The 9,375-nt window shown below is 41.3% G+C and overlaps 1 protein-coding gene across 2 annotated transcripts in view; it reads left to right on the top strand.

The window, feature by feature from the left end:
• The first annotated feature begins 1,133 nt into the window (after positions 1-1,133).
• cdh8 (cadherin 8) overlaps positions 1,134-9,375 on the top strand; it is a 136,450-nt gene continuing 128,208 nt past the window's right edge. For both annotated transcript variants that reach the window (XM_088413073.1, XM_088413071.1), the window contains exons 1-2: positions 1,134-1,361; positions 6,912-7,323. In XM_088413073.1, the coding sequence (XP_088269199.1) occupies positions 7,096-7,323 (228 nt within the window). In that variant the 5' untranslated portion in view covers positions 1,134-1,361; positions 6,912-7,095. The remainder of the gene's footprint in view (positions 1,362-6,911; positions 7,324-9,375) is intronic.

The following is a 9,375-nucleotide window of genomic DNA, read 5'->3' as shown; positions in this document are numbered from 1 at the left end:
GTGACCTTTCGGCGGAGGGATTTAATAAGACCACCGAAACACTTTTTACGACTTAAGATATTGCTTGAAATTTAGTACTAATGCTAAACATCGAAAAATTACAGGTTTGGTGTAAAGTTAGAACATAGTTGCAGCAAAAGGTAAAACAAAATAATACACAATTGGATATGTAAAGCCAATCCTAGAATATATCATTAAAAACATTGTAGTATTCTCAAAAGAACGTGATGCAGAATAGAAATGCATATAAATAATAATAGAAATAAATAGTACAGCTCGGTGTAAAAACTAGTCCTTGTTTTTGCAAAAGGCAAAAATTAAATACATATACGATTAGATAGTAATTTAATTGATTTTTTTAACAAGATAATTTTGTACGCTTTTTAAGGCTCTGATTTGGAACGTGAATAAAATAGAAATAAAAAAGATAATAAAACAGAAATAATGAAATAAAATAAAAGTATAATTTAATAGTAATAACATCACTACTACTACTACAGGAAATATTACAAATAATACATGTATTTTTCAAAGTTAACGTTTTTTGAGCATCATGAACAAAATATGAAATCACTCACGTTTAATAGCGAATCTCATATGAATGGAAAATATATTACATCATCCTACTGAGACCCAGCCTTTGTCCACTTGAGTGGATATTGGAATTCGGTCTATATCTTTTGACTCACTGGATCTGGCGTAGCAATTCCTGGTGTCCTCAACCGAGGACAGTCTTGCCTTTGTAATGCCGAGTGCGCTTCACTTTTCTGGGAAACGGACGCAACCGTGGACTCGAACGCTAATGTAAACCAAATGCATTTAATTTTTGTAATCACCTCACAACCCATTTCTTTCTTTTTAAAAACCTATATTGCCCACCCTTAATGACAGCACGCAATAAAGTGGAATGCTAGGTTTTGATATCATCAAAACGCAAATTTTTGCGCGCCTGTTGACCCAATCCAATGAGCAGCGCTGGGGAAGGAGGCTGCTGCTCTGTGTGTGTGTGTGTGTGTGTGTGTGTGTGTGTGGAGGGGGGTCTCTCTCTCTCTCTCTCTCTCTCTCTCTCTCTCTCTCTCTCTTCAATCTCCTCTTCCTCACTCCTCTTCTTCACTCCTCCATCCGGCCAGTGAGCCTGTCGGAGCTCTCAACTGGTAGCTTGACGAGCCGCGCAAAAGGATTTCATCGTTTTTTTTTTTTTTTTTCTTCCTTCTTAATTTTGGGGAGGGGAGCTCCGTGCGGTTGGAGGGCAGCGGCAAATGACTCATTCCCCCGCCGTCTCGCGCGCACCGGAGTTGCTTTTCTCAAAGGAGAGGGCTTGAAAAATGACGGAGCAGAGAAGAAGAATGCAAGTGTGTCTCGTAAGTCAAACCGTCTTTGTCATTTCGGGTGCCGCAACTCGGACGGTCCCCTGCATGCGCGCGAACGCCCGGTGCACCTGCTGCTCGCTCCCAACCTTAAACTTCACGGCTGGCAGTCCGCGTGTGCGCCGAACGCCGCCTTTTTTTTTTTCCTCGTTACTTCAACCGCCAAGCGTAACTTTAGATCCAAGCTATTTATTGATAGCTTTTGAAAGCGGAAAAGGGCAAAAAAAAAAAACAAACAGACGGGGCTTTAGTGCGCGCGCTACAATGGACAGCTGCCCGGCTCGGAATGGGAGCTGTCCGGTTCCCGCGGTGCTGAAAGTGATCCACTCGTGGAATCCGCAAATTGGGATATGCATGAGCATTTTTTTGTTGTCTAAATTGATAATTCCTTTTAGATTTTTTTTCCTCTAGTGTCATTCATTCAGCCACTTCAAATCTTGGTGACTTCAACGTGATACCACTCACCAGGATTTTTCACATATTCCTTTCAGCATCGTGCCCCCCCCCCCCCCCCCCCCCCCCAACACATTTCGAGCAACCTGTGCCTTTTCCGAGTGTCCTGCATCTGTTCCTAGTCCATCATGTCCTCCGTCCATCGCGTACTGCATGACTTTCTAGTAATTTTTATGAATTATCCACTATCTACTATACTGTGTATTTCACTTATTTTTTAAAATTATGTCCATTCCCGATCCATCGTTTCCTCATTTCCTGCATCCATCACTAGTCCCCCATGTGTAGAATCCCCTATTCCCGAGTATGCAGTATTTTTGAATAATATTTCACCCTTTTTCATCAGAATAAGATATATTACCCAAATATCCAAACCATTTGCGATACGTGTCTCTTATCATTCCCAGTTTTTTCTCCATCCATCGCTGGTACTCGCCATCTAGAATTAGATATATTTTAAGTGACTCATATGTCCATTTTTGAAATTGTTCCCAATTTATACATCTCTCAGTGCCCTGCCTGGATCCGTAGTATTTTTAACCCAGCGTCAGTTTCCGTGATGTACTCTCTGTGAAAATTTTTTGCAGCCACGGACTGCCTATTAGACGTAAAGCATTTTTGGATTCAAATAAAAAGTTAGGGTCCTGTTACTTGTTCCAACTAATTTTCTCTTAATTTGAAAAGGTTTAGTTGCCGTCAAAGGATGAAATTATTTATGGTAGCTGCAGAAACTCTTTCAGAATTTCATGTACTCCATTTGAGAATCTTTGTACCGTTCCGTATATTTCACGCCGTTCCAGGTGGCTTATCAACATTTCCAAAATTCCTACATCCTTGAACATACCATTTCCATTTTTCCACTTGCACTCATAGGCAACGTCGGTAATGTCCACATCACTGCATTTTATTCCAGAAAGCTTCTAAAATACAATCCCTAAAGCATTTCAGTGTCCTGAATTTGTTGCTCTAGTCCGTTAACCATCCCAGCGTCTGTCCGTATCTGAGAATTTATCTCCATGCCCCAAATCCACTCAAAGTGAAGTCATCTCTAATATTCCACATCGCATATTTTTCACGCATCATTATTACCGGGTATTCAGTATACAGCACTGTTTTTTTTGTTTGTTTTTTTTTTTACCCTTGTTTAGCAACATTTAAGCAATCCTTCACCACATACATGCTGCGTGCCGTCGTTATTTTCATTTCATTGCATTGCACTAGCAAACTGTCCTTTTGCATTTCACATTTAATCTTGGATTCATGTCCATTCGCACTGCCCTGCCCCTGAAATAAATGCAAATCCAACATCACTTTTGAGAAAAACCGTAATCATTACCCGATATCAATCCAATCATCTTTGACAAACAAAACTTTTATCCAAAAATTTCTCGTCCCGAAACCGTATCTCACATCCCAAATTTCGCCTCCAGTACCAGCTCCAGTAAAAACCCTAAACCGAACCATGATTCCCAAATCCACCTCTGTCATTTTTCCTTTTATACCATGCACCGTGCTCTACTTTAAGATCACACTTGAGCTTTGAGTTGGTCCGCGTTCCAATTAATTTGCTCTCACTTTGAAAAGAAAACTATACTCTTCTTGCCATGGCATTGAATGAGATTTGCTGCACCCTAGTTTGAAAACCAGTATCTACTTCCAGTATTAGTTTGTCATCTCTTGCATATTGCACATAAATTGTACCATGACAAAATTTTTTTGTCTTCTTAAACCAAACTAAAATTATTCGTCACAGTTTTGTGAATACAACTTGTCATGAATAGTTTGTTATTATCTTTGCAGAAACCTCTATTTTTTACTCCTTTTTTCCCAACCTTTTTTTCAATCGCAGGCACATTTCTTTCAAATTTTATTCAAGTGTTTAACTAACGGAGGCTCTAAAAATGGGCTGTTGTCAAATGAACAGTCCTAAAGTAATCAATTATTTTAGGTAATGATATACTCGAGTATTCATTCACGCTAGGTGATTGCTAAAGTAGTTACTTTAAGAAAATAAATATTGAAGGCATCCATTAGGTTAGCGGTATTTTGTCCTATCTTTTGATTTTTACATTAAATGCATTCCACATCAAAGTGTAAGCATTAAAAGAAAACACTAGGGAGCTGAAATTTCACCCTGATGATGACAGCATGTCAAATTTAAACACTTAGTTATCACACTACTGCGAGTGTGCCACCAGTTGGCTAAAATACTGCGAGAATGATGTGGAATAAAATGAGCAAAAATTCTTAAAAAACTACACGAGGGTTACATACTAAATTAGACACTTGAAGTACTTACGCTCTACAAAATTAAAAAAGTAAAAATATGTTTTTGGGGGCCAAATAAGTTAATAAATGCCACGGGTCGCTGAAAAATAGATGGCTGGCCGCAAATGGTCCCCCGGCCCTACTTTGAGCACCCCTGTTCATCCATCCAGTATCCTTCACTCCTATTGGTTCGTTGTATCCCCAACATCCCAGTAGTATATTTCAGTTTCATGATATTTTCCAAGTATTTTGTCTCCAGCAATACGTTCCCACCGCCTCTTTTTTTGCCAGAATCTCGCACCCCATCTTCCCGAATGCAGCACCAGCAAGCCTTACCCACAAGCTCCGTCATCTCTAACCCCCCCCCGCTATCTCGCGCCCTATTCGTCTCCGCTTGTGGCAGCACAGATCACTCCACACTTTACGATATTGCAGTTGGCTGGAGGTGCACTAGGCTGCCACTTATTGTCTTTGGAAGTGCCTTGCTGCAGAGAGGTGTATTACTACCCAAAACACTGACATGCACTGTGTGTGTGTGTGTTCCCGTACAGCTATACTTGTTGGAACCGATTTGAGCTTCGTACCGACATAGTGAGGACATTTTGACGAAGTGAGGACATTTAGGCTAGTCGTCACGTGCGGACCTCTTTTTGAGAGTGAATACTTGGTTAGGGTAAGGGTTAGCATAAGGCAATCATTTCTGATGGTTAATGTTAGGGACTAGGAAAAGCATCATGTCAATGAACGTCCTCACAAGCACACACGTTTGCCCGAATGAAAAGGTCCCCACTATGACATAAAACGTGTGTGTATGTGTGTGTGTGTATTCCTGTGCGACTATATTTGTAAGAACCTCCTTAATCTTTCAGTGCCATAGACGAGAATTCCCGTCTTTTCAAATAGTCAATTGTCAAATACGGTTTTTATGGAGGGGAGCTGAAAACCTTGACGAACGCTTACCTAATGTAAGCCGAGTGAGCACTGTAGTGATAACTGTGGCCACTAGTTGGCAGTGTTTCCACACTTACAACACTACCTACATCAATTCTAACTGAAGAATGGAAGTCAATCTTTCATACGGCAGCACCCACATTTACACAGACATAGCAAACAATATTTTCGGCCTTGAAAGATGAGTGAAAATGCGAAATTTACTGGCCCTCTAGAGGTTCCGTTTACCATAACACTTGGCACTGGTTTTTTTTACCGACAGTGAGAAAACTTTGGGTAAGTGAAGACATTTAGGCTAGTCCTCACTTGTGGACCACTTTTTGAGGGTTAAGACTTGCTTAAGGTTAATGTCAATGCTTGCCTTCACAAATTCACACGTTTGTACGGCTAAACCCAAAATGTCCTCGCTATGTCGTAGAATCATTTGCGCGCGTGTGTCGTTGCGATATGGGGGTTAGCACATCTAATAGTGCTTGGTTTTTCTCTGTGCGACAAGTTAGAGCCGCCATATAATGAAAGTGACATTTGAGAGAAGCTGCTGATTAAATCCGCCGCATTATTACCAGATCAGAGTGCTGCCCATGTAAAAAGATGCATTAGTTTAGAAATCTATGAATAAAAAGCATATTCGGGTCCGCCAGCGTATTACGGGACTTCTTGTTACTATAAGGACAGGCTCTTATGAAGGCTTTGCAAATTGCCCATTAATAACTTTAACGCTGTATACAAAAAAAAAAAGAAGTGTTCATAAACCTTGCGAGAGCTTTATTTGATGAGAAGGCTCAGACCGCCAAATAGTGAGCTTGCGTTCAGCTGCAGTGCTTCGCTTGCTACGTGAAGCGCCGTCGCTCATGAATAAATCATCTTGTCGTTGTTTTAGACTCTCACTTAGGCTCCCCTAACAGAAGAAGGCTTATGTAAGGCACAGACCAAATTGTGAGCCCACTCTCAGAAGTCCTTCATAAAAGCACCGTAATGATATAAATCAGATTTATTTGACAGGTGAAATTCATTTGCTAGGAAGAAATCAAGGGCTTGCCAAATAGTGAGCTCGCTTTTGGCTACAATGCGTTGCCGTTATGCCTCGCGCTGTAACTCATGAATAAATTATGTAATAGACTTTTGTTGTTGATTTTCACTAAGGCTCATTTTATGGTATTTAACAAAAGAAGTGGCCGACATGCCAAATAGTGAGTCGGCACTTAGAAATGTTTAAAGCGCTTGCCAAATTATTGGTTTGTGCGATATTAGAGTAGCTAACCCATTTACACTTCATTTCCTTTACATCAGAAAACCAAGCCAATATCAACACTTTATAGACGCTAAAATAAAAGTTGGCAAAGTGACGGATCACTATTTGGCAAATTCAAGCTTATGTTTTGCTCAGTCTTTAAACCCTAGGAAGCCATTTAGCCTTTTATAACTATAGTCAAAGGGAACATTAGGGTAGAGTATATAAAATTTACCGGTAATATATGAGCTACTACCTTTTATAACTCACGTTTAAAAAAAAAAAAAAAAAAAAGGATTGGACTCTTTATGAGCCTTCAAGGGGAAATTTACTCTCCACTGGGGTGTAGTGTAAACATTTTGCGTTGCAGACCAAGCATGCGTGCAAAGAAAGATTGGTGTTTCTGGGGGTGGAGTCAGGGAAAAGTTTCGGTGCTTTGCTCAAGGGCACTTTGACAGCAGTCAGTCATCTTTAGCAATTTTAATATCTTTTTTTTCCACCCATTTGTTGTTGCTATTGAATTTCACATTGTGTATTTTTTCTCATGTTATGATATTTATTCAGATTTTTTGTATTATTTATCTTTTATTGTGTTATTTTACATTTCTTTTAACCAACACGGTCGTCCTTCCCTGGTTTAGGTCTCCGGTTCGGACTAACGCAAATGGACGCCGTCTTGGACGCCTCGCGGCAATGGAAGGCCCTGCCGAGTGACCTTTAGTGTCAGTGACCCTTCGTTGACCATCTGAGGAACATCTACCCGCTCGACGAGAGTTTCCGCCGTCAAACAAGCAAATAAAGAAACGCCAACAAGCATATCGGAGGATGTGGAGGAGATCCGAGGAGATGCCGCCAGACGTGTGGATGTCCTTGCTGCTGGTGTGGATTACTTCGCTTCCCTGCGTGTCAATGATCCCCGTCGGAGGCGGCGAGACCGCGGCCGGTCCCGGGGAAGGACAGCGACTGCTGAGCCGAGCCAAGAGAGGATGGGTTTGGAACCAAATGTTTGTGCTGGAAGAATTTTCTGGACCGGACCCAATCCTGGTTGGCAGGGTGAGTGGCGGCTTTTGTCGTCGTTTATATTAAGCTCGCTTATCGTGCGGGAACATTAATTCGGACGTTTGAATGCGCTCTGTCCCTTCATCTCCCGGCGGACGCTGGGAGAATTTCTGGTTGTCATGGGGAAGCCAAGATATGGGGAGCGCTTATATACTGTTTGGCCATGATTAAACTCTCCACCATGCCCGTCATTATACAGGAAGTGAACACAAGGCTAACACTAAAGCGTAACTAAGGATTGTTTACGTTTCCGGCTAGTGAGTCAAATTTACTTCACCCCAGTCCAGTATTTTGAATATTTATGGGACAGTTTCCTCCACATTTATTGCAGTGGCAGTGCGATCATCTTAAACTCTGACATGTTATCACCATCTAGGTGAAATTTCAGCTCCCCGGTGTGCTTTGCCTTTGATGTGAAATACCTTTGATTTGAAGATCCAAGGCGTTTCACTTCCAATTCATCAAATTGAACAAAACACGACAACGGGGGTTAAGGTAGCTTTACGGTCTCGTTGTTTTCGCGTTGCTAACGTTGGCTCACATCAAGGATGCCCAAAACTTTTTTCTGAGGGCCACATACGGAAAAAGAGAAAGACAAGGGACACTTCTTTACTTTGACTTCTTAAACATGGGTACAAATCAAGCAAGCAAGAATCTTGGAAATCATGCTAGGCCTTTTGCGTAAGCTAGCTACATTGTATTTTTGTACAATTGAGCGGCGCAGTTCGCAATATGAATGTATTTTCTCTTTCAATCATTACAAATATCTCCTAAAATACAGGAAACGTGCACCGTCTGCCTTCCCATACCTTTTGTAGTTTTTGTTATTAGTTAAATAACTAACTAGCTTAAAGTCAACATGCTGTCAAGACATCAAAAAGCCAATGAAATGTATCTAACGTTTCTTTAGCTTCCCCCCTCTCCAAAAACCATTTAGTTTTCATTTAGTATTCAAACGACATTTTATATTGGGGAAAATATGCTCATTGTTGGTTAGCGTTGCAGGGTGGTCTTTGTTTTCCACCGCGGAGCAAGCCGAACCGCGGGCTGATCCTGCGGATCAGGCCACCTGTTCCCTGGCCCGCCCGGAGGTGTCAGGCCGGCCAAAGCAGCTTGTTCACAGCTCGTTTCTGGGCCTCACCTGCGGGGGGAAGTCGGCTCGGCTGGCACGTTAAGTTCCATTTGGCCCGAACCGGCGGCGTCCATTTTTTTTCGCGTTTCAACCTGCGCTTTCGCCCTTCGGCCTCACTCACATTTTGTGTTGTTTTTTTTTCCGCGCCGTCGTCATATGGCCGCATCAATTAAACATTGGCCAACCATGTGAGACTTGCACCTGTGTGTGTGTGTGTGTGTGTGTTTGTGTGTATATCTGCGCCTGTGTGGATTTGTATTTCCCTTTAAATACGGTTTAAACACAAAAACGCTGTTAAGTGGCGCATTAATTTTTTAGGGCAAGTCAATTAAGAAGCCTCCCATGACTTTGACAACGGCCGCTCGTCACGAGGATAACAAACCAACAAAAGAAAGCCCAAGGATGCTTTAAATGCGCCACAATGACTAAATTTGACCTCCATGCTAACAATTTGGAACTTACTAGCCGACTACAAATGACAAACATAGTAACATGCTAACAACATGCTAACGACACACCACTTACTATATGACTAAACGTAACTAAATACTCATTTTTGGCAGAAGAATATACCAATGGATGGGCCAATGAATTTAAACATTTATAATAAAATAACATTTGTCGATTTCCAATGCACTACCGGGCATTTTTCCAAATTTTGCTGGTCCGTCATCCATTATTCGTCGGCATCCTGTATTCTTTTCCATCGTTAACGTTCCACCTTTTTTTTTTCATGACAGACTAGGGCTGCACGATGATGGCCAAAATAGTAATCGTGATTATTTTAGTCAGTATTGAAATTACGATTATTAATCACGATTATTCGTCATGTTTGGTCCAACATATCTATTTATTGCCCTTTTTTATTTATCGCAACACAGTGCAAACTGAGCTTACTACTACTTGGAACCAAG

The sequence above is a fragment of the Hippichthys cyanospilos genome, chromosome 4 (assembly GCF_059441005.1).
Source record: "Hippichthys cyanospilos isolate Australia breed blue-spotted pipefish chromosome 4, RoL_Hcya_1.0, whole genome shotgun sequence".
NCBI lineage: Eukaryota > Metazoa > Chordata > Actinopteri > Syngnathiformes > Syngnathidae > Hippichthys > Hippichthys cyanospilos.
This window is presented reverse-complemented; position numbering and strand designations above follow the sequence as displayed.